Source organism: Neltuma alba, unplaced genomic scaffold (assembly GCF_004799145.2).
Source record: "Neltuma alba isolate B1F8T4 unplaced genomic scaffold, ASM479914v2 tig00013217_pilon, whole genome shotgun sequence".
Lineage (NCBI taxonomy): Eukaryota > Viridiplantae > Streptophyta > Magnoliopsida > Fabales > Fabaceae > Neltuma > Neltuma alba.
In genome coordinates this window covers 8,775-32,996 of record NW_021637519.1, presented here as the reverse complement: position 1 = coordinate 32,996, position 24,222 = coordinate 8,775, and the positions used below count along the sequence as shown (strand labels likewise).

At 38.5% G+C, this 24,222-nt stretch overlaps 4 protein-coding genes and 1 pseudogene across 10 annotated transcripts; 3 read left to right on the top strand and 2 right to left on the bottom strand.

The window, feature by feature from the left end:
* The first annotated feature begins 5,629 nt into the window (after positions 1-5,629).
* LOC114735523 (eukaryotic initiation factor 4A-11) lies at positions 5,630-9,358 on the top strand. Of its 2 annotated transcripts, none has more exons than XM_028923224.1 (5): positions 5,630-5,767; positions 6,707-6,783; positions 6,925-7,031; positions 7,242-7,672; positions 8,406-9,358. In XM_028923224.1, the coding sequence occupies exons 2-5, from the start codon at positions 6,716-6,718 to the stop codon at positions 9,039-9,041; spliced, it is 1,242 nt and encodes a 413-aa protein (XP_028779057.1). In that variant the 5' UTR covers positions 5,630-5,767; positions 6,707-6,715; the 3' UTR covers positions 9,042-9,358. The 2 variants fall into 2 exon arrangements, with proteins under 2 accessions (XP_028779057.1, XP_028779058.1); XM_028923225.1 differs by having other exon boundaries at positions 5,632-5,767; positions 6,714-6,783.
* A 1,289-nt stretch (positions 9,359-10,647) lies between these two features.
* On the top strand, positions 10,648-13,096 carry LOC114735518 (uncharacterized). 3 transcript variants are annotated; one of them, XM_028923219.1, is made up of 3 exons: positions 10,648-11,218; positions 12,103-12,234; positions 12,373-13,096. In XM_028923219.1, the coding sequence occupies exon 1, from the start codon at positions 10,678-10,680 to the stop codon at positions 10,996-10,998; it is 321 nt and encodes a 106-aa protein (XP_028779052.1). In that variant the 5' UTR covers positions 10,648-10,677; the 3' UTR covers positions 10,999-11,218; positions 12,103-12,234; positions 12,373-13,096. The 3 variants fall into 3 exon arrangements, with proteins under 3 accessions (XP_028779052.1, XP_028779054.1, XP_028779053.1); XM_028923221.1 differs by lacking the exon at positions 12,103-12,234; XM_028923220.1 differs by lacking the exons at positions 12,103-12,234; positions 12,373-13,096 and adding an exon at positions 11,520-11,640.
* A 758-nt stretch (positions 13,097-13,854) lies between these two features.
* On the bottom strand, positions 13,855-16,078 carry LOC114735521 (cytokinin riboside 5'-monophosphate phosphoribohydrolase LOG8-like). The gene is made up of 7 exons (XM_028923223.1): positions 15,899-16,078; positions 15,453-15,550; positions 15,280-15,310; positions 14,946-15,045; positions 14,710-14,780; positions 14,490-14,633; positions 13,855-14,338 (listed from the first exon to the last, which is right to left on the bottom strand). Exons 1-7 carry the CDS (start codon positions 16,010-16,012, stop codon positions 14,204-14,206), a joined length of 693 nt encoding a protein of 230 aa, XP_028779056.1. The 5' UTR covers positions 16,013-16,078; the 3' UTR covers positions 13,855-14,203.
* A 3,340-nt stretch (positions 16,079-19,418) lies between these two features.
* Positions 19,419-21,085, top strand: LOC114735520 (uncharacterized; annotated as a pseudogene).
* LOC114735519 (heat shock factor protein HSF30) lies at positions 20,980-23,283 on the bottom strand. 4 transcript variants are annotated; one of them, XR_003739278.1, is made up of 3 exons: positions 22,845-23,283; positions 21,533-22,444; positions 20,980-21,443 (listed from the first exon to the last, which is right to left on the bottom strand). XR_003739278.1 is itself a non-coding variant. In XM_028923222.1 (3 exons), exons 1-3 carry the CDS (start codon positions 23,151-23,153, stop codon positions 21,254-21,256), a joined length of 1,065 nt encoding a protein of 354 aa, XP_028779055.1. In that variant the 3' UTR covers positions 20,980-21,253. The 4 variants fall into 4 exon arrangements, 1 of the variants encoding a protein (XP_028779055.1); XR_003739277.1 differs by having other exon boundaries at positions 20,980-21,440; positions 22,845-23,153; XR_003739279.1 differs by having other exon boundaries at positions 20,980-21,285; positions 22,845-23,153.
* Between the last annotated feature and the right edge of the window lie 939 nt (positions 23,284-24,222).

The window sequence follows — 24,222 nt, the reverse complement described above, 5'->3', positions numbered from 1 at the left end:
TGTTTTAGAAAACGGGTGGTAAAGGAATATCTAGAGAAAAGAAATCATAATTTGCATCAAGTTATTAAATAGTTTTTCAGGCGCCAAACTGAATAAAAATGCTGGGAATTATTAAATGTAAGTTAGCTTACTCTCATTTCCGCTTCCTCTTTCATATGCTGTCACTGATGTTTTTCAGTATATTTATATATGTCTTCTTCGAAGATCATACTACTTAAAAGAGGTCCTTAATGTAAAACAGACATAGATAAAAATCTGGTCATCATGAGCCCTAGCGCTTCGAAAGTCTTAGCCACATATATGCTAATGAAAAGCACCTGCTGTGTGTGTGTGTGTGTGACGGTATATATAGTATATTAAGTACTAAGTGGTTTGCAGCATTTTCGTCAGTGATCTTATTCGAAATTGAAGAATAAGAAAGGGAAGGTTCTTGCTGTGAATTGTCAAAACCGAAGAATGTGACAGAAAACATCATTAAGTAATGAGCCCACCATCTTAAAGGAATATTCAAGGCGCCCTTGTAATTCGGGGGACATGAGCTGGAGAGATATCGAATTCAAGGGCGACGCATGGAACCATAGTGGCATATGACCTGTCCCCACCTTCCTTTAATAAAAGAGCTAATCAGCCAATTAGTGATAATCAACACACACCGCAGCAGTTAAAGTATATATGCTTTTGCTTTATCTTAATTAAAACCCATATTATTGATGCAAAAGTAAGTCATTGACGTTAATGTTCGAATCTATTGCAACAAGTGCGTCGTTTGCGGAACGTCATGCCTCTTTCATTCCCCATTCAGCACTATATCATATTACTAATTAATCTTACATTTCTCACATATACCTTACTTAGTTCACCACTCAAACCGGAACCACTTTGATTGGCCAAGTGGACACCTAGCAAAATCTGTCTCCCTTGTGTTTTAGATACGCAGCATACAGCCTCATTAGGTATTTGAGTAAACTAATTAACCCAACACATGGCAGGCCAGATGTTGGCTCTTTTCAGTTTTCACGCCTGGCAGGCACACAGTGCAAATCTTGAGATCATTGCTACATATATATATATATATATATGTGTTGTGTGTATGTAACAGCCTAGTGATCACTGTTTAGATCCTCACAGAAATATTATTAAGCGGAGAGAGGCTATATTATTCTGTTTGATTACATATAAAACTAATATGATGTGATGAGAGGTGCGTGGAAGCAAAGGGAAAGTGGAAGGCTTTCCCAAGAGGGAAGAGGCATGTGATGGTGAGCGTTTCTAGACTTACCCATTTTGGGAAGAGGATGAATATATATTATATATATATATATTTATATGTCAACCACCTACATTAATGGCTGAGATAGAAAAGAAATTAAAGGTCCATTTGCGACGACCAACAAGCATGATGATGATGATAGATAAGCATCTTGTTGGTGGAAGGATGATATGTTTCTTTTGCTTTTTGGGTAAGGTACGCCTTTTTTTTTTTTGGCAGGTAAGAGATGGGGCTTTAGAGAGAGGCACGTTCTAAAACACTTTCGGCCAAGTGAAATGGTGGCAAGTAGCAGATAGATATGAGGGAGGAGCTAGGAGGCCAAGTCAAAGATTAGCGACAAGCTAAGTGAGGGTAATACGTGGCATTCTAGGGCAAGGCATGCTCCAAACAGGATCAGATATACTGGTCCCAACCATATATGCGGCTTAGCCAGCTAGAAGCTTTAGTAAATGGGCTCCCACACGTTGGCCTGGAAAGATCGGTGAATAATAATGGCATCTGAAAGAAAAGAATATGGTCAAATGCATTCAATACTTCATTATACACATTCATGAATAATGAAGATGATATTCTGGCAGCCCCACATCGTATGGTTGGGGAGTCACCAAAGCTTCTGCGTCGATCGAGTTGACATCAAGTGGGTGGGTGGTGAACGGTGATTGGTATTCCATATTTGCATACAAAGATGCTCACTGCTACTGAACGATAACGATAAAAACCTAATCCTTTTTGCTGAAGCATATACTGTGCAGGAATGCGATCCTCTTTATCCTCTCATCCATCTATATATGTGTGTGCACATTATTCCAGATTTTGCTTGTAGTTGCCACTATCAATCAATTAAGTTTTCTCTCTTTGATTCTTATTCAGCTGTCATCTTCATCTTTCAATCGCCTAATGATTTGGGATTGTACTCACACACTTTCATATATTGATGAAACAGTGTTTGTGTGTATATATGCAAAAATAGCATTTGATCTCCCCGTGTAAAATAAATCTTAAATATAGAAACGAGATAGAGATTGTGGAAGGGCCTTTTCCAAGGCATTTGGCCAATCAACAAAAGCACTAATAATATCACAAACACTAGTTTAATTTAAAGAGAGAACCTACTCTAGAAACACTAACATATTCCTTTCGTGTTATGTCTCAGAGCTAGTTAGTGAAAGACTTTAATTTATTTTATTTCTTATACTTATAATTTTTTTCTCAGATTAATTTATTTAATTTATAAACTAATATATAATCTAATATTGTGTATGGAAATATGTTGGGGAGATCATCATATCAAATATATTTGATTAAATAATTCATGTAGATATCTTCTTTCATGTACCCAAATTAAGTGCATAGCTCTCACGTTAATTAAATATCGGAGGAGTACTAAATGGGAGAGTTGCTTAATTGTATAAAATTCTACTTCGTTCATGATGAGGTTGAGGCTTATTAGGACAATTTCACATTGACCTAAAAAAATCTATATATATATATATATTTCATTTGATTTATCACGATTGTTCTTTCCATATAAAATATTAGCTTTTTAAATGTTTAATTGATGTGATTAAATGTTAATTAAGGAGGGACGAGGAAGGTTATTTAAAAGGAAGCGGCCGACTAAGCATGTGATGAGTCGCGTGCCTTGCATTACAATTTCCTTTTCTTTTCTTTTTGGTGGTGGTGTGGCCGGCGCTGTGTATTTAACAGTATATTAATATTATTTACTTATATATATTTAGATTTTCCCACCTAATTTAATTCCTTCTCTCCACACTTTAACTATTTTATTCTTCGTAAAAAGAACTCTAACTTTATTCCCTTTTTAAAAATGCTTCCCTGTTATTTTAATATCCATCAGGAATATTGAAAATCTACTATGTGTTTACCCGATGTTGGATCTCGGCGCGCCTAGTTGGAGAGCAGCTTTTCTGATGATTTCAAATGACACAGTTCAATTGGTTAAAGACAGTTTCATTTATAAAATTGATTTAATTATATTTTGCAGAGCAATTGATGTCTCCTCATCTTGAACAATCGCAGCAGGATTTGCAATTGGGACTATCATATAATTAATTACACACTTCATCCCTCATAATAAAGTTGTTGGCTCTCCTGTCCTTGCTCTAATACACATGTTGAGGCGATATACATATACCGGAGTGATCAATTTTAACTATTTAGCTCTTTAAAAGACTAAAACTAAAATAAAGATAAACTTGAGAGATCAAGAATTGTACTAACTTTTAAAACTACTTGGACGGATGGAAAAATAATTTTGGATTTAGATAATGCTTGCCTGAGATGCTACGATGGATATTTCCATTCATGCATTTGTGTGTTTGGAGAGAATGTGGATTGAAAATGTTATCCCTGAAAAAGAAAAGGAAAAAGAACGAAAGAAAAAGAGCTTGAGTAATAGATGCTCAGTCAAAGCTGGGGAGGAAGGTGACGATTGATATTGGATTTGATGATTGGCCAGCAGATCAAAAACTAAAGTCCGAACACAAATGATATTCCAGCTTTCTACGTGTTAGGGCTCCAACACCCAATTATGAAGAGTCACATCCCCGCTAATGCTATATTGGGTGGTTCACGTTCGATATTCATATTCACTCTGTGTTTGGAATCCAGGCCACCTGTCCATCCGGCATTATTAGTGTAATTATTATTATTTTTCAGTGTTAAGGTCAAAATACCCTTCGATAAAGATATTCAGAATCCGACTTGTGCCCTTGCCCCAGTGGAGTTGGGAGGGCATTATAGCCATTATACATAGATTCCTCCCCTTTCGTCTTCCCTCAACTCAAAGGATGCCCCGATATTAAAAACCAATCAAAGAAGGCAAATAACTGTTTGGTCCGTGTGTTTTCGGTTCGGACGGCTTCTATGATATCCATAGCTATGCCAGTCCATTCGGCCCAATGGGCTTACGTGCATATTGAGTTGGCTGCCCTCATTGCCTCCTCTAATGGACTGTCCCAGCTATGGGCTGCCAGTGAGGCCCATATTGCCAGTGCCATTTCCCATCTTTACTGGATTATTCAATGACCCAAGACCCATAACCTTGAGTTGTCTCATAATCAGGGCACTACGTAAGCATTTTTATTCAAAAAAATCCATCATGTAAAATTAGGCTTATATATTATTTATTAACATGATATCAAGGAAAAATTAAATAAATAATTTTATTCAATGTTATCAGCACTGTATTTTTTTTTTTTTGGGAACAGGGGAGCAACAAATGATATGAAAAGAACCAGTACTTCGTAGCTGTTTACACGTCTAATGCCTCATGGACCTATTAGTATTAAAGAAGACAGCGACTGAGAACAATTCATTGAACTTCTGTAAGTGTCATTTGACGTTATTCCACCAACATCAAAAGGCGCCCCTTCCCACTCACTCAAATTGCTCCTGATATGGATTGCACCCACATCCACCATATATTTCAGTCATTTATAAATTGTTGCTCTCACGGCAACCCTTCCCCCCCCCCCCCCAGTTTTTAACCAGAATTTTATTGTGCCAAGTGCTCGTGAAATTTCAGATTTCTGGTTTAAAATGACTTTGAGTTAAGTTGTGCATTATTATTATTATTATTTTTTGTTCTTGATGAATGTTATAATTTCAATACGTACATGACTTAAAATGCATGCTTGCCGGCCAGGCAAGATTAAGCTTGTCCCCTTCATTGTCTGAAGCGTGTTGTGGATCAAGCCCTCTCCGACATATCATTGACAAGAATAACACTCTTCTTGTAAACCTCCGACACAAATGCCTGCATTAATATGGGAAAGAAAAAAGTTTCACTCTTTAGACATGGGAAAATCTCTGTTCTTTTTTTTTTTTTGTCCTGAAAATTAAAAGGAAAAAAAAGAGAGAAAAACTTCACCATCAACCAAGCATAATAGAAGGCTATTTTCTATCTGCAAAGGGCTCCTAGCAAAGCCTGTACCATTCCATTAACAGCCAGGAAGGAAGGTATTGCATCGATTACCCCAAATATATATATTTTTTGCATCTGTTCATTAATACAACTGCCTGATGATAACATGTTTTGTATTAAATTATTAATTAATTAGTTAACAATACAATATATAATAAATATGATGTATTTCAGATTAAATTAGATTTCAATCTTTAGTTCATCATGAATGCGAAACAGGCGCAACGTAACAGTACTTGAAAGTGACATGCCATTGTTGAGAGGGAGGTCTGCCGGTTGCGGGCTGAACACGAACGACGTCGTAGCTTGGTCGGCCTGCGATAGCAAGGAAACATCAGGGGCAAAACCGAGAAACGACATTAAAAACAACAAAATTTCCGAACGATTGGCCAATCCCAGTCTCTTCAATTTACCCTTGCGGGCCTTGCCAGTGTATCTTCTCTGCTACGTCGCCTTCCTCAACTCCTCCAACATCGAAGATCCGAGGAGTTTGGGAAACCCTAAACCCACAACCTACTCATTTTCTCAGTTCTTACTCTCATCTGTCAAAGGTTTGAACTTGCTGCTTTTTTCTTTTTTGTCATCCTTTACGCAAGTCGTCGCGTCTCATTCATGGGATTTTTTTTCTTTTGCTTTTGCCACTTTGTTGATTTTATCAAGCGTCGGTCTTTAAATATCCTTAGTTTCTAATTATTGGTTCAGATTGGTTACTTGTTTCATAGATCGATACTTTTTGTGGAGTTGTCTAATTTCTGAGCTTAGTAAGAAATTTTATCAAAAGAACCCATATTAAACCTTCAACAACTTGGGGAAGTGAAGCGCCACTAATAAAGCTATTTGGGGTGTTCCAGTCTGGTGCTGTATATTTAGGGACAAGGGAAACACGAATGGCTCCGGGATCTTTCTTTTTTTGTTAGCTTAACAAGCCTGTTCATTTTTTGCCGCAGTATTTGCTTAACTACTTTTTTAAAAAAATTAACCGGCATCGGGTTTTTGTCTTGAAATAAGACTTTTTTTTTTTTTTTATATGTTTGAATGTTTCATTCATTTGTTATCGGTTCTTTTTAGCTGTGTTGATGATATTCTATTTCAATCTATGCTATTGCAAACGTTGGTGGACTAGTTAATATTATTTCCATGATATATTTGGTGTATAAAGATTTATTTTGTCGTGCCTTGGAAAATGGCTCATTGAGTGTTACGGATGCATGTTTCCCGCCGTTAAATGGAGCAGGTAATGCATATTATGCTGTGAAAAATTGCTGGTTGGTGTCTCTATCTCTCATTTGTATCCGTTAGGTGCTATTGCTGAACTCTGAAACGGTTTTATCCTAAAAAACGAGGGGGGGGGGGGGGAACTGAATCCTGATGCAGATTCACAATGAGACCGCATAAACTGTGTGAATTCAGATTTCTCGTGATTTATCATAAAATATTTCATGTTTGATTTGCAAGATATAGAATGAATTGATGTTTGACTTCATTCATAGTTTGCAGTCATGGCTGGAGTGGCACCAGAGGGATCACAATTTGATGGTCGTCAGTTTGATGCTAAGATGAATGAGTTGTATGTTTTCCTTTTCTTAGTTAATGCTGGATGCTCTGTAGGGGTACACCAGTGCACACATGCTTATATTTTTTTGATGCATAATCCATGGATGCCTATAGTTATATGCTCATTCTTGGTTTGATGTATTGATTGGAGCAGGCTTGGATCTGATGGTCAGGAATTCTTTACTAGTTATGATGAAGTTTATGAAAGCTTTGATGCTATGGGATTGCAGGAGAACCTTCTTAGGGGTATTTACGCATATGGTATGTACATTAATGCATGAAAACTCAATATTACTCTTTTTAATCAAGTTATCTTGTGTGGTCATTTAATAAACAAATTTGAAAGGCCTTTGATAGGCTCCTCTACCGTTATTTCTAGTTGCATAGATATTAATATACAGTCAATTGACATGCCTCTTAATTTTCCAGCATGACTAATTTGGACATTGACATTATGCTAATTCTGATAAGGTTTTGAGAAGCCGTCGGCAATCCAGCAAAGGGGAATTGTACCTTTCTGCAAGGGTCTTGATGTAATTCAGCAAGCCCAGTCTGGGACTGGGAAAACTGCGACTTTCTGCTCTGGAATATTGCAGCAGCTTGATTATAGCGTAGTTGAATGTCAGGCTCTGGTACTTGCTCCCACTCGTGAGCTTGCTCAACAAATTGAGAAGGTCATGCGAGCACTAGGTGATTATCTTGGAGTTAAGGTCCATGCTTGTGTGGGTGGGACCAGTGTTCGTGAAGATCAACGCATCCTCTCAAGTGGAGTCCATGTTGTTGTTGGTACTCCTGGTCGTGTATTTGACATGCTGCGGAGACAATCTTTACGCCCTGATTATATTAAGATGTTTGTGTTGGATGAGGCAGATGAGATGCTTTCTCGTGGTTTCAAGGATCAGGTATCCTTGTTTACCACTTTCTACTTCTCTTTAATTAATCTGCTTCTTTCTTCTGCTTTGCTGGTGTTTAAGATCTTTTCTACGGAATGATTTCTCTTTCAAACACTATAATTTGGTTGGTCGTGTGTTGCCATTCAATGGTAACTTAATGACCTAACTTCCTCTATGTCCTCAGGCTGTATAATGCTCCTAGATACTGACTTTTTCCTGCTGGTCTTGATGTCATATGATATAATATTCTAGCCTCTAAATATGTAGATGTATGATTGGCTTTAATTTTAAGGCTGGAAAAAATGAGAAGATAAAGAGAGGGTGCATAGAGAAGGAGGAGGAACCAAGATAAAAGGAGAAGGTGCATACCGGTGATACTATTGGGGACAATATCTTCGGACAAGTTTATTTGCTTATAATGATATGGTTTTATAGGATGGAGCGCCAATAGTTGGGAGTATCACTGATCATTCTGAAAAAAGTTATTCAGGGTGTCTCCAAACTTGTGAACTGCACTGTCAATCATATGCATATCAAACGAGACATGTGACATTCTTTTCCTGCGGATTGCATGAAAGCAATGAATTACACTGTGCATGGATGTGAATAGTGCATTTTGCTCTAGATTTTATCGTATGTATTGATATATTGATAGATAATTTAAAGTACACGTAATTTCAACTTTTCCTTTTGGTTTTTATTTATCCTACTGATGTTCCTTCCTTTCTTAATCCCCTTCCAGATCTATGATATTTTTCAGCTGCTGCCACCAAAAATTCAGGTTGGTGTTTTCTCTGCCACTATGCCACCCGAGGCCTTGGAGATCACAAGGAAGTTCATGAACAAACCTGTGAGGATTCTGGTAAAACGTGATGAGCTTACACTAGAGGGGATCAAGCAATTTTATGTCAATGTTGATAGGGAGGAATGGAAGCTTGAGACTCTTTGTGATCTTTATGAGACCTTGGCAATCACCCAAAGTGTTATCTTTGTGAACACTAGACGCAAAGTAGACTGGTTGACGGACAAGATGCGAGGCCGAGATCACACGGTTTCAGCCACCCATGGAGATATGGACCAGAACACGAGGGATATCATTATGCGTGAATTCCGTTCTGGTTCTTCCCGTGTGCTAATAACCACCGACCTTCTGGCCCGTGGTATTGATGTCCAGCAAGTATCACTTGTGATTAATTATGATCTGCCAACTCAACCAGAGAACTATCTCCATCGAATTGGTCGTAGTGGTCGGTTTGGAAGGAAAGGTGTTGCTATCAATTTTGTGACAAGGGATGATGAAAGGATGCTGTTTGACATCCAGAGGTTTTATAACGTGGTCATAGAGGAGCTCCCAGCCAATGTTGCTGATCTTCTTTGATGTGGTTTCAGCATCATCACTAAATGTCTTTATTATTGAGGGGGCAAATTTAATTTAATTTCATGGTCGCTGGCCCCTTTTTTAGTATGAATTGAAGGATACCGTGAATCTGGAAGATCAGTGTATTGTGCATCTTGAGGTTGGCCTTTTTGTGTAATGTTGAGTCTAGCAGGAAGTGTTGCAAATTTTGCTGAGTCTGCTTGTATTTCTAGTGTCTTGAGAAAGATTGCATAATGTTGTTAGATTTTTATCTAAAATCCTCCTCCTTTTTCAGATTTTGTTATAATGTCTAAAGCTTGAAACTTGGCGTTGTGGTCTCACCCTTACCTGCTTGTTGATTTGCCTGGCAAACGGATTCATGCAAGCTGGTTGGTTGTTTGAGACCTCAAATTAGGTGAAAATTGAAAAATCTATATGAATGAAAAATAATTTCTGAATACAGTATATTTGCCTTTAAATTATAATAATGATGATAACAATAGAAAAATACTTTGTATGTAAACTCCCTTAAGGTTTTTTAATCTAAATTTTCGTGTGGGTCACTTGGCAAGTGTTTTGACAGATTTTAAGCAATACCTCTGGTTCTTAATATAAAGAATTTGTTTGATTTTTATTTTAGTTTTAAATATAAGATTTTAATTTATTTTGTTTTTTATATTTATATTTTTTTTTCAAGGTAGTTTTTCTAATAATAGTTGTTCTAGTCAATACACTAGATTAGCAAGGATATTTTAAGAAAGATAACACGTATTTATTATAAATAGCTAACTTAATTTCTTTTCTTAATCTCTTTAAGTTAGTCAATCAGTTTTTATAATTAGGATCAGAGTTAGCATTTTTATGTAATGCCCATATTGTTCCCTGCAGTTTTTTTTTAATCTAAATTTTCGTGTGGGTCTTTGGCAAGTGTTTCAGCAGACTTTAAGTATTTTTATGTAATACCCATGTTCTTCCCTTCAGTCCAACATCCTCCAGTCCACCTCTAACCATAACATGAAGCTAATTCTTATAAGATTTAAAACGCATCGGTCTTTTGAGGTATGTTCTCAAATGTACTCGAAGTATATTTTTTTTAAATATGTCCAGTGTCTTAAAGTATTTTGTGACGTATCCATTGTTCAAATATATCTTTGGTGCATCCAGTATTAAGGCAAAAAAAAAAAATTAAGATACTGAACGTACTTAAAAAAATATTTCAGAACAATAGATATGTCATAAAATACTTAGAAGTGTTAGATAAACAAAAAAAATACTTTATAGTGTTGGATACATTACAAAATATTTTAAAATGTTAAATGTATTTGAAAAAACACTTCATGAGTGTTAGATGTAATTCAACCCCAATTGTTAAACTTACAGTTGTGGAGAACAAATTATGTTCCTGAAAAACCTTAGGTTGTTCAGCCGCAAAATCCTTGCAAATTTTAAAGAATTGTCTCAGACTTTGTGATTTCCCGCTACCTGTGATAGAGAGGTGGAATTAGAATGAGAAAATGTCCACAGCCCTTATGGTCTCAGTTGGACCCCACATTACCATTGTCGCTCAAATCCTGTTCACCCGTTTGGTTGAGAGAGAGCAAGCTTCAACATTGAAGAGAAACAAAGCCTTGAAACTTCATCTAATTCGGCAATTCCCATGGAGGAACACAACAGATCAACGTGTTCTGCAAATGGGCAAGTGATGATGCAGGTGGAGAGCTGCAACAAAGCTTCTAGGCCTTACGACCTCAGGTGCCACAGTGCCTCCTTTGCACAAACACAAAAAGGTCCCAAGGACTTAAAGATAGGGAAGAGCATTTCCAAGTCTTGGAGCTTCACTGATGCAGAGTTTCAGAGGAAGAAAAGGGTTGCTAGCTATAGAATGTACTGTGTGGAGGGTAAGGCCAAAGGGTCCTTAAGGAGGGGCTTCAAGTGGCTCAAGGATAAGTACTCCCAGGCGGTCTATGGCTGGCGGTGATTCGCTGGCTTCCCTACAATTACTCTGTATCCCACATGTAACTAAACTCCTCCTCACGATTTTCTTTCTTTCTTTCTTAAATTTCTGTGATCATCAGAAGAACTGGAAATTAAATGGATTCCTATCGGTTTACTTGGCTCGACCTGTCGCGACACTGGGTCCTGTAAGGCCTTCCATCGTGTTCAAACTATATGCGTACAACATTTCACGGTTCTATATGGTAGGTTTTCCTTTCCAGGCGGTGCTTCCATTTACTGATATAGAGATTAGGTTTGCAACAAATTGCTTTATAAGATGGAGATGACGAGGTTTGGCCTTCATGGTCTTTCATTTATGTTCTTATTTTATCTGTGTTGACATAATTTTCAGTTACTGAGTATTTTAGGTCATTTAAATTATTGATAATAATCTATCTGTTACAAGTAATTGCAATTGTGTCTTGTGATAATCAATCACCATAGTGATATCAAAGCTCTTGCACGGATATTTCATCTCAATTGGTTTCTGAATTCTTTTTGCAGAGGATCTTTAGACTGCAGATTTCTTAACCGGAGGGGTTTCAATTCAAGTTATTTCAGATTTGATAGACATATACTCCATTCCTGTTGAAGCAATCAATTGGGTTTTTGACTCTTTCCCTTATTCCATTTGCTCTCACTCTTTGTTTCTTTCATTATTACGTTATATTTTATTGCTGGAAAGAATATCTAGAACTCCGGAGCAGGGTGCACGCTAAACCGCCAAGCCAAGAAAGCCAAAAAACCAGAAGGAAGAAGACCTTAATGGAGTTAAATCCTCTGATAGAATGACTGCGCAGTTTAAAAAGCCTCTTCTGAATCCTAAAACAAAACCCAAACTTTAGCATAATAAAGATTAAAGAAGACAGGGAATTGGCTACAAACTTTCAACATAAAAGGCAGAGACAACACGTACAAAAACATCCTGCTTCCAATATTTGACTCCACTTTCTTTAATATACTGTGATGTTTTTGGCTAATAAATGCTACGTTTGGGTGCTTTCTTCCCACTCCCCCCTTACTCACACTGTTGCACGTCTCTTTATGAACTAATTATATCACTTCAATCCCTCGGCAACTCTAGCAGTTAGGGTCGTAGCCTGTTGACCAGCAGCATAAAATGGCAGGTGACGTGGACCATAAGCTAGAAAACGAACTGATGCGCTTTTAATTTTTTCAATAGCAAGGAAACGATATAGGGAGCTTCATGTCTCACAAGGTGTCTTGTGTTGCTCTATTCTAATATGTACTCAATTATAAAATATTATTGATCAAAAAATATATATTTATATCTAATCTGTGAAATAACTTGCTATATACGGCACTAGTTACTGATTAAACTATTATTTTGATACAGGTTCTCTTGCCTGCAATCGTAATAGATGGTAATGTCGGTATTATAGAGATTTAAAGACACAAAAATTGAAGCGAAGGCAGCTTCGATAGCAATGGCATCTTAGAAATGCTAAAAGCCAAGAAAGATAAAGGTAATGGAGATAAGAGGGAAGAGACTGAATACCTCTGCAGAACCTTCATGACTGGTCCGGAAAAGATAAGAGAGAGGACGGAAGAGACCCCCTTAGGAGCAAGTAATAGCCATTTACTCTGCCTGATTTGACCAAACGACAAAGACAAGGACAATTATGCTACCATTGGTGGAAGATTCCATGATGCAAGCAAGACAAATACCTTATTGATAAACCCCAGGAGCATTATGAAACCTGAGACTCGTGTCTTTCCCCCGCAAGTTGTAAGGGGCCACATTTTCAAAGGGAAGAGGCATGAAGGCAGTCTATTCCTGCAGTGAAAAAAGACCGTAAGAGACAAGAGGGGACTAATCAAAGGGAAAAGAAGACACTGATATGGGTCCTATCCTAGGGACACTAGCTTCTAAAGAAATTTCCTGTTAGATGCACTTAGCACCTCTTAATATGGCCAATCTTGAACCGGAAAACATCGCAAGTCTCATGTTTCCAATTGCCAAATTGGTTTAACATGGTAAAAAGTTATCTATAAATTAGTGGATCGGCAAACTTACCAACACTAATGGATAGTCTCTCTGGGCTAGCGCTCCCTACAAACCACACGTTTTACCGAGTACTAGTTGCACCATCTTTTCACTGTTTTCTGAGGATGTCTAATCCACGCCACCGCCCACACACTAATATCAGCCTTAATTTGCGTTATGTGATATTCCAGATCAAGAATGACCTCTAAACTTGCACGAATATATTCATTTATTGAAGTTTCTGAACGTATCTTTCTCTCAAATCTTGATATCAAGAAGAAGAAACAGCTTAACTGGAAGAGAAGAAACGGAGAGAAAGGAAGCCTTTCTTCAGCTAACTGCAACAGTATTTGAAAATCATGTTCAACATCTCATGTCCGAACACATGTTTTAACAGCAGGGGACTATGCCATGGAAGAAGACAAAGAATTCCCGGAATTGGCTTCTCATATAATGAAAGCATCTTTTCAAGCTTTTGAAATTCGGATTAACCTTTTTCTTTTCTCTTTTTTTTTTTTTCTTTTTGTGGGGAGAGGGACACAGTTGTCACTTGCACAACAATTATTATGTTTCATTTATGCTAATAGTGCGAAGAGTCAATGTATTGGGTGTGAAAATTGTTCTTTTATGCATTTGGGCTTGCTTCCATAATTGAAACCAGGGGAAATTATCTCTTCCCCTTCATCTTTTTTTGTGTGGGTATATTTATATATATATATATATATATATAGACATATCTAAATAGCAATCCCATCTTTCTTTGTTTAATAAATGAGGGGTGAATAATAAAACCTTAGTGAGTCTCCTGAAAGTCTTCGTGTTCCCCAAAAGTCTAGGTCGTCCTTGATTAAACTATGTTTTCCAAGTAAGCCACTACATAGTGGAGCCATGGCCACACCCCACTACGAACAAGTAAGATTCTGCTCAGGAAGTGCTTGTCATCTCTTTACATTTTGGTAGTAAATAAGTGGAAACAACCGGAGATATGACTCCCAAACAGTGGTTCGACTGTCCATTTATTTAAAAACAAAAAATGATGCAAAGCAACCAAGCACATAAGCTAGCACTCCACTCACAGTGAGCAGCCATGGTTTCCAGTTGTGGACAAACATAGAAGACCCCACTCTACACAGGCTCTAGCACACAGCTCTAATGAAGAAGAATCACATCCAGAATCAGTTCAGGAGAAGGGCATGCGAGCGATGAAAGTCTCATTCTGCATTTTCTTGTCCTTGGCATTATTTTGTTGCTTTGCTCCATCTGCCTTCTGCCAGCTCTCATAAGTAGCGACATGGTCATGCGAAGGAGTGTAATGCTGCAGCAGAAGAATTCAACATTTAGTGTTTTTGAGTAAAAGGGTTTATGGAACTTACAATATCTGATAAAGCCTACAAATATGATGCTACATCACAAATGGCCAAGAGATAATTTAATTAATCCTTTGTGCATATAAGTCATGGTTACACCTCCATCTTCATCACAAGTTCTTTGGCCGTTGAAGCTGAAACAACTATATTCCGAGCACAAGGCCTGATAAAGCCTTCTTTAACTCCATTGTCGAATAATGCAAGCAAACAATTATAGTAACCATCAACATTCAGTAGACCAACCTGCGTAGAATCATATTTAGTTAACAATTATGTTTTACCAAGGATGCCAATTTTAACGGTTAGAACATCAAGTTACCGGTTTTTTATGAATTCCAAGTTGGGCCCAAGTTATTATCTCCAACAGCTCTTCCATGGTTCCATATCCTCCTTATTATAAGGAAAGGCGTAGGTCAGTATTATATGTTAAGCTCATCGATCCAAAAAAAAAAAAAATCCCAATAAGATGGGAAGAACAAATTTCAGTACATCAAAAGAAAATTTTCTATTGGCATTCAAGAAGAATATATTGACGAGGACTGTTCAGGAAACTACCTGGGAGAGCAATAAAAGCTTCAGCCTCACGAGCCATTGCAGCTTTACGCTCGTGCATATCTGAAACTATTCTCACTTCACCGACTGATTCTCCAGATATCTGGTTAAATTTTCCATATTCTCACCATAATTAGCTGATATCTGTACTATGATGAAAGTAAATTATGAATTTCTTCCATGACAAAGAGATGCTCCCATAATTTGTTCAGATTACTTTGGCGAATCGTGTCCTCATAATATGAATCCATAAAGTAGGTAACAGAACAAGAACCAGTTCATTTGTAGATGATTCAATTAACTAGGTCAGGAAAGAGGAATTAATAAAACCAAATACCTCAACAGGTATGAGAGCTTTTGGAATGATCCTGCATATAAAGAGAGAAAGAATGAGAGGAATGAGCAAATATAGATGACTCATTGTGATCCATGCCACACCGCGTACGCAAGAAAATGAACACGGTAACTCGTAATAAGCACAACGAACAAAGGATGTCGTTTTAGGCATACCCAAGGACACGGCAGCCTCCATCATACACTCTCTGAGAAATTATGCCCATCAGTCCAACATTAGCCCCACCGTAAATCAAATCTATCTTTCTCTTGACCTGTAATTCAAACCACAAAGTAAAACCACAAAACCCAGAATAATGAACTCTGCTGTGTTGTGCTGTGCATTAACACCAGACCCGAAGAACGCCCCAGGTTCTGTCCAGTGTATCAGAATTCTTGTCTAGAGCAATAGAAGCATTTATGTGAACCTGTTCAGCATTATTTGACCACAAGGTAGTTTAATGGTTTCTACTAAACGAACCAAATTTAACTATCATCACCATGTACGCATTAAACACCGTTATAAAACGGCGAACAACCTCTGTACAGAACATGAAGTAACATATACAGTACGTGAGCTGCGACCAAAAGAAAAGAAGCGAGTGTGATGAAAAATAACCGACCAGTTCATGACCCAGATCAACCGCGGCATCGGTGAAGATTTGTCTGTTGCCGGAGTTGCTGCCGCAGAAGACACAGACCTTCTTGAACTTGCTTCTATGGAAGCCGTCCTCCATTCAGAGTTAGTGCTCTCTTTGTCGCTTATCTTCAACAGCAACAAATCAAGACAAAAAGGCAACCTTTGAACAGATGATATCACTTTCTTTATACTTTATTCGAATGCCTTTTTAAGCAGGCAACCAAAAGCTAGAAAAATTTTCCCACGGTTGTTTTATTGATTCATTCTAAATGGACTATGGAAGCGCAGAGCAGGGAGCAATAATCGAATAGATAAATACCACAGCAAAAAGCCCACGTGCTCTATTCTTTTGCAATTCAACGTGTCGTCTTCCCATTCATGTAAGAATACCCATATAACTTACGTGTTTTTTTTTTTTGTGAATGTGTCATATGATATGACTATATAGTCCTTCATGATCGGATACATTGGTATGAACATTAAAAAAAAAGGTTTTTTCCCGAGAAAAAAATTAATAACATCATTCATGCCTACAGAGGAGAAGGATTTTGACGAGGCAATTGAATCAAAAATGGAATAATTTTACGTTGTCAGAAAACTTTATTCTCCCTTGGCCATATTTTATGAGTTCAACGTACGACCCTCCAGCCACCGCAAGTCTCAAGATGTTCCCTGCAAGCTACTTTCAGTATCACAGAATTTAAGGGAGAGTCCATGCAATTCCAAAGATGACGTTCGGAAAAGTAACAATTAACAAAGGAAAAAAAAGATGAATGAATATATATATATATATATAATATTGTAGTTATATTTCTGCCCATAAATATAGATGAATGCATGAAAGAGATCCAAAATGGTAGCTGCCAGTGATCCAACAGTAATCTGTTATGTGCTAAAGCAGAGAGTATGTGTGGGAGAGACTTGTGATATGTGTAGGGTTTCTAACGTCATAAGGCTAGCTTGATGCGCCAACAATGGAAAACCTACACCACTCTCTCCTTTTCTATTTTGAAGCAATCGGTTTGGGACAGACTCCAACCACGCCTAACCAACGCAAAGCACTCGTCTCTTGAATGCCCCACCAGGAAACAAAGCAAAGAGACGCTAGGAATCGCCCGCATACCATCCATCCACTTAAATGCTCTCATGGGAAGAAGAATCCCTGCTTCTGATAATAATCAAAATCTCTTGTTGATACATCCGCTTCTGTATTTCTCCTTCCTCGCCGCGACCTTGGCTGCGAGCATTGTAATTATCACCGCACTGTGCGGTGTTCGATCTCGGAAGAAAGATTCGTCTCCTCCTCCGTCCGATCATCTGCACACAGCCAGCGACTTGGATGCCGAATTGCCTCAGACTAATGATGAAGTGGAAAACCAGAACGATGATTTACATCTTCCGCCCGCAATGCAGCATTCGAGGGAGTCCAGATCTACTAGGAATATGAAGAAAGCTAGTTCGGAACGCAGATTATCGTTTAGCTTGAGCTTGAAGAAGGTGCCTAGAAGTTTGTCTGTGGCCAAACACAGTGATCCGAAAGAGGACGGACGAAAGAAAGAGAAGTTGAAAGCAGAGGAATCCGTATGGATGAAAACAATAATCCTGGGGGACAAATGTGTTCCCGATGAGGAGGAGAGTGCCGTGATTTATGAGGGGAAAGGCAAGAAAATCTCAGCCTACCACCCTAGAAACAATAGCACCTTATCCATTTCTAAACAAATGTCTTCAATCGATCAGGATATCCATCCTGATCCTAACATTCAAAAGCAACAAACCGATCAAAACGATATGTAATTTAACAACCGTTTCTTATTTCTCTTGTTTCATAAATATTTTCTCCTGTTATATTGAGATAGATGTACAGTTTAGGTTTTAACAATCGATCTTTTCTGTTGGTCATCATTCAATCCTCTACGCAACTTTCAAAAGCATAAGCAAGAAGATGATCCATCGTTGGACGCAAAATGAAAACCAAGCTGCCAACTTTGTGGGAACGTAATCAAGGAAGGTGGAAAAACACAGTTACGTACGCTACATGAGATTCTAGAATAAGTAGAACGGCAAATGGGAACAGGACACATCATTATCAGCAGCCTCCCAATGAACCTTTCTTTGCATTGACAAATACTTAAACAGTTAGCATTTACTTTCAGAACACCGTTCCCAATTGGGTATCAAATTCAAGCTTTGTCAAATTCCGAACAGAGAATGCCTTACACCTTCATCAGTTGGAATGATTTGAGGGCAACAACATTTTGATCTCTGCCTTAAAAATAAATAAATAAAAATTTACCAACATAATGTATCATAGTCATCATTTTTTTTTTCCAAGGGATTGAAGCGTCAATAATTTCCTTAAAAATGACCCAAATGTCAATTAAGATGCCTTTTAGACTTAGGTAGGGCCTATGTAGGGTAAATAAGAAACAATGAAGATTACTGAAGGACATCCTGAAAACCAAGGTCAGCGCTGGGGAAACGATGGTTCCTCCAAATGGAGCTTTTAAGGTTTCGGGGTTTGCAACCTAAGCTATGTATGTGAAGCTTCCCTATGAACATTGCAGAGATTTGCAGCTGAGGATAAGGCCTTGCACATGGATGCTGCAATATTCTGGCGGGGGAAGGCATCGCAAGAACAAGGTCTATTTATCTCATTTGAAATTCCCAGACGAATAAGGTAGCGTGGACTGATATTGCTGCTAATTGATCACTTTATTTAAGTTAAGAAAATTAGTTAAAATTAATAAAACTTTAAAATTAAAGCTATTAATTATAGATACTAGCTAAACCCATGTTATATATTCGATTAAAAAGTTGATTTTTTGCCAGGTCAAAGTATAACACGGATGCATGGCCTTAGTTCATCGAGAATATAAAAATATAATACTCCAATTTTTTTTGAAGTTCCTCGTGTCGCCAACATTGTTGGACTTGACATTAACTAATTAAAAAGTAAGCAACAGAAACAAATAGAACGATGATGATGATATTGATCATAAACGCGGGATGATTCCATAATAATAGAGTTGATGATGGATCGTATGACTATGACCATGATCTTTTAAAGCTTTTCACACCTCGATTCAATTGCTTCCCTGTTGTTTTTATATTTTGTCCAATCATGGACAATAACACTTTTAAAACTAACCTTATCTACCGCTCGCACGGTCGCATTCGTAAATCATAAACCATAAAAAAGAAAGACCGTTGACGAGGTTTTTAAACGGAAAATATAAGACTTGGGAAGCCACGGTCAATAAGAAATTCGCACAAATCCTATTCTTGTCATGAAAATCATTAGAGTCACATGGGCGTTCGCGTACGTCTTCAAATGTGTGTTCAGACAATCAGACTTGACCTCGGGAAGGAGAAAGCAATGGCTTGGTTATATAAACCCCATGATCCCCAACTCCCTATTCGCTCAAAACACATTCCTTTCATAATCATACTTTGCTGCTTTCTCTCTGGTACTGCCTTAATCTTAGAAGTACTGATATTGATAAATGGAACCGGGAAAAATTTTCCAGCAGGAGTTACTGCCGAAATACGAGTGTCTTCTCTTCGGTAAGTGTTCTGTTTGCCATCTGAATCGTCGTATTTCCTGAACAAGAACGACGTCTGAATTAAAAGTTGGTTTGTAACATTTCATGTGTTTGCACTTGCAGATGTTGATGACACTCTATATCCCCTGAGCTCTGGTTTGTCAAAAGAATGCGCCCAAAATATAATCGGTATCATTATGACTTCAATTTTCGTCTTTCCGTTGTTTTTCCTTGGATACACTGCCTTCTTATATTCCTTAATTTTGCATTTGTATAGAATATATGGTTCAGAGACTTGGCATAGACGAAAAAGAAGCCCCTAAAATGAATCAAGTTTTGTACAAGAATTATGGCACATCCATGGCCGGTCTTAGGGTAGCAGTCAAACTTCTTCCAGTTTTTTCTTTATATCCTCTTAAGCTTCTTTCAAAGCATATATTCACGAGTTTTCACTAATATTGTTCAGGCCGCTGGCTACGATTTTGATTATGATGACTATCACAGGTACGTGCCCATTTAAAATCCTCCCCAGATTGTCTTTATTTAGCATAAAGGAGTGATATTAACGATCAATTACTTGGGTTGCACAGCTTTGTTCATGGGAGATTATCCTATGCGAAACTGCATCATGACTACCACCTCAGGACCCTTCTTCTTAGCCTGCCTGTACGGAAAGTTGTAAGTTTCTGCGGTGCTTCTGATACATAAATAGATGCCTGAGTACCAAACACGATTTGCTCATCTCAACATTATAAAACAGATATTCAGCAATGGGGACAAGGCTCACGTAGCCAAGGTTATCAAGAGGCTTGGATTAGAGGGCTGTTTCGATGAAACCATTTGCTACGAGAATCTGAATCCCCTCCCAATACAAATGACACTAACGGCTCAGCGTCCCTACCAATTCCTATCTTTTGCAAACCCCAAGAGATTGCGTTTGAAGTTGCTTTTAAAAAAGCTGACATTGACCCCAGGAAAACGGTTAGCTCCTAATTTACTATGCTACCCACTACCATTATTCAGTTTGTAAATAAACACACATGATTAACTGAGAAATCTTCCCATATACAGTTATTCTTCGACGACAGCATTCGCAACATACAGGCTGCAAAGCGTGTGGGGCTCCAAACTGTGTTGGTATGAAGGATTTTGATTGCTTAGATAATGCATGACCAAAAGAACAACATTTCCTACGCTGTGCTTACGCGTTTTTCATTAATTGCTGCAGGTTGGCTCTCCTTTACAGTCAGATGGCGTGGATTTTACATTAGAAAGCATCCATAACCTAAAGGAGGCATTACCACAGCTCTGGCAGCTTCATGACTTTGAAAAGTCAGAGAACAGGAATGAGACTCGCAGAGAGACGGGAATGGAAACTTCCGTAGTAGCATAGCTTCCAAACCCTTCTTCCTCACGCAGAATTGCAGACCAATGTAACATCCTGTCGCTTCTGTATCATCATCATTCGTCAACTACCCCAATGTGGTATGTTATTAGTTGTTGCATGGAACATAAGCCCAACTCGGGTCAATAGCAAAATCGACTCATCAAACTTGTTAATCAAGAAATCTTTCTTGATACAACATGATGGATTGTGAATATTATTGTCCATCCACTTCTATACAAATAATGACCATATAATACAGTATGCAATGCATGTAGCAAGCCAAAGAATGTTCCAGATTATTTCTCTTACGAAGTAGCAGTTTACGTCATGCACAAGTAACTGAAGCTTCCAATTCCCCATGCCAAAACGGTAAACCCAGAAAGAATGCAAGCAGTGATCCTAGGCAGGACTACACAACTTCGTCTCCTTGTGGACACAAGCCTGCAAAAGTCACCATGTAGTTAACAACAAGGGAAAGGGAATCAATCGTAATAAGCAGTTAAGCACAACAAATATTCAAACGCCTAGGTTGATTTATAAGGATACAGATAAAACAGCAGTATGTGATGGCCTCTGCAGCAGCTACCCCATTTTCCCTGCTGCATGCAAAACCATTCATATAGCACATCAATTACTACCGTTGAAATTTCTGAAATCATAAACATTCACAAAAAACTTGAAGTCGTACCACTAGTTAAGCAGGGAACGGACAATGGAATTGCAGAGGCCAAACTGATAAAAATGAACCACTTCATATTTACTGGGCCTTGGACCCAAGATAACCCAATTGATCTACTAAGTCCTCTAGGCCGTCAGCCCACTCATCAGACTTTCCTATCAAGTCTTCCACTGCAGCATCGGTTTGGGACTGCTCACCAAATATGATTTCCTCCTCCGGATTGCCGTGAACTAAGTCTTCGTTCAGCAAGTCCTCCCAAATTGCGTCACTCACTGAACCCAGGTTGCTCCCGCTAGCTGTAGGAATTGAACTTGATGCTGGCTCTTTCTTGTCACTGCTTGACTCATTATCGTGAGGAGCTGAGAAAAAAGTCTCTATCTCAGATTCTATCGTTGCCAGTTCTTCCTCTTCATTTGTGGAATAGTCCACCACTGGTTCACTAGGCACTGCCACCGTCACAGAATCATCCTGTAAATTCTCCACACTCGGGCTAGCAGTTAGTCTCCTCTTTCGCCTCATATCAACACCAAGTAATTCTTTGTTTTGGGCGTTTCTCTGGGCAAATTGTTGTATAAAAGTGGGGTTGTTCAGTGCTTTGGCAAGGAAAGTGAGGATCTGTTGCTGTTTCTTCTCCGTGGACTGTAATCTTTCCTCCATCGCAATCAGTTGCGCCCGCGAATTCTGCTGCTGCTGTCTCAATTTCACAATTTCGGTCATGATCACCGTCCTGTCTCTCCTCAGCCTGTCGAGCTCGCCTTCAAATCCGTATTGCCCCACTTCAACACAAGCAACACCCCGTTCTTGCTGTACACTCTGCGACACATTTCTTCTTCTCTTGATTGTCTTCAATAAGTGCTTCTGTCCACCCAAAAACCCTTCGTTTGCAAATTCCCAGCGATCAGGATCAACTTTTCTAAATCCCTGCATCCATTTCCCAAGTTAAGGACTTAAGGCCCATTATTCCAAAACTTCTATAAAATTATACGAGGATGAAACAAATGAATACATCAGTTAAATTTATAAATTAATCCACGCATCGAGATCCATTTTGACCACAAACAGAGTATGACAATAAACTCGGTAGTTGTATTGCTTTTCCCTACATTCAGATACGGATGCATATAAATGATTCAGTTGTGCATTCTAATAGTCCTCTGTTCTTTGTCCAAGCTAAACGACACAGATAGGAGTTAACTTTATCACTAAAAACTGATGTCAAAATCAAAATAAAAGCCATCATCCATAAAGTAAAAACAGCAATCAAATGCCTAAACAGGGGAGGCTAATTCTAGAGTCGAAATAGAGAGCAGCAGATACTTACATATGTGTTGAGCTGGCGAATGAAGCTGGAAAAGTTGCCGTGCTTGAAGTAGCGAGGAAGAATGGTGGTGGAGAACTTGTGAGAGTCCCAGACAATGAAGCTGTTACGAGCACGGCTCCAAGAAACAACAGGGTCGGTGGATGGGTCTTCCACCATCTCAAAGGTCTTGGTAAGAAATGGAGGAGGCCCCATCTCGTGCAGCCCCTCCATAGGGCGAGGAGAGAGACTCGAAGCAGAAGATGAAGGCGAAGATGACGAACCAGCTCCACATGCCACCGTTTCTTCCACTTTCACTCTCACCCCATCCATACCGCGGGTTACAGAGAAGAACAAGGGCCAGGAAGAGTGACGTTCACCGGCAGAGTCAGTAGTCGTAGAGTGTTTTTGGTAAGTTCAGGAGTCTCTTATGGGTCTAGTACTTTGATTTTAGGAAGTTTATTAAGCTCGGGGAATTAACAGAGGACAGAGAGAGATGATAGATTTTAAGGCGGTGGAAAAGAAGATTCTAGAGACACAAAAGGAATAGAGATCTGGGGGGTTTTCGTTTTAGTTACGAATTTCCGCCACGTGTCCCTCCGATGTGGCCTCGGATATTTTGGAAAAAGTTCTGGAAACTTCTCCGCTCATGGGCTTCTTTCCAGAATTCCCAGTAGCATTGGTCACCCGCTCAAACGATATGGTAAGAAGGAAAATAAACCTAAGACATCCTTGGGCTCAGTACAGGAGCCCACGAAGGGCCGGAGTAGGTTGTCTAGGCCCACGAGACCGTTTGAGAATAGGGCTTACCAAAGCCCAAGTCACCAACAGAGGTGCTAATGAACTGGACATCTCGTGACTGAAGCTAAGCATGATTCACGCAATCAAGTTTATTCATTAAGAATGAATGTATAACTATACATGTGATGTCAAAGTACTCATGAACAACCTTCATTTAAAAAAAAAAAGAAATCCTCATGAACGACAATTATTGAGCACATGCTTATGCTCGAATCGGGGGGAAATATTATGGAGGGGTAACAAGCGAGTAAGTCGAAAGGTCGCAGGCGAAACGTTCAGCGCAAGGGATGGATTTCCATTCTTTGACTTCGGTTCACATAGTTACAGGATTTGTGGATGCTATGAATGTAACAAATAACTATTAAGAATTAAGAAATACTCCTCCGGTCCTTATTATAAGACTCCATTTAATTTTTTATTTGGTCCTAATTATAAGACCCCAATCCATTTTGTCTCTTATATTTATGCATTTTTTTCCAAGATAATCCTTCTAATAATGATAGTTTTAGTCAATATACTTAATTAGCAAGGATATTTTAAGAATGAAAACACTTATTTATTATAAATAACCAACTTAACTTACTTCCTTAATCTCCTTAAA

Excerpts from the sequence above, each read along its gene's own strand:
- LOC114735523 (XM_028923224.1), top strand. The coding sequence starts at position 6,716 with ATGGCTGGAGTGGCACCAGAGGGATCACAATTTGATGGTCGTCAGTTT. Across the intron at positions 7,032-7,241 it reads TAGGGGTATTTACGCATATG|GTTTTGAGAAGCCGTCGGCA; the intron begins GTATGTACATTA and ends AATTCTGATAAG. Across the intron at positions 7,673-8,405 it reads CTCGTGGTTTCAAGGATCAG|ATCTATGATATTTTTCAGCT; the intron begins GTATCCTTGTTT and ends ATCCCCTTCCAG.
- LOC114735518 (XM_028923221.1), top strand. The coding sequence starts at position 10,678 with ATGGAGGAACACAACAGATCAACGTGTTCTGCAAATGGGCAAGTGATG.
- LOC114735521 (XM_028923223.1), bottom strand. The coding sequence starts at position 16,012 with ATGGAGGACGGCTTCCATAGAAGCAAGTTCAAGAAGGTCTGTGTCTTC. Across the intron at positions 15,311-15,452 it reads GGAGGCTGCCGTGTCCTTGG|GATCATTCCAAAAGCTCTCA; the intron begins GTATGCCTAAAA and ends CTTTATATGCAG. Across the intron at positions 15,046-15,279 it reads AAGCTCTCATACCTGTTGAG|ATATCTGGAGAATCAGTCGG; the intron begins GTATTTGGTTTT and ends AAATTTAACCAG.
- LOC114735519 (XM_028923222.1), bottom strand. The coding sequence starts at position 23,153 with ATGGATGGGGTGAGAGTGAAAGTGGAAGAAACGGTGGCATGTGGAGCT. Across the intron at positions 22,445-22,844 it reads TTCGCCAGCTCAACACATAT|GGATTTAGAAAAGTTGATCC; the intron begins GTAAGTATCTGC and ends AAATGGATGCAG. Across the intron at positions 21,286-21,720 it reads GGAGGAGGAAATCATATTTG|GCTTGTGTCCACAAGGAGAC; the intron begins GTGAGCAGTCCC and ends TGACTTTTGCAG.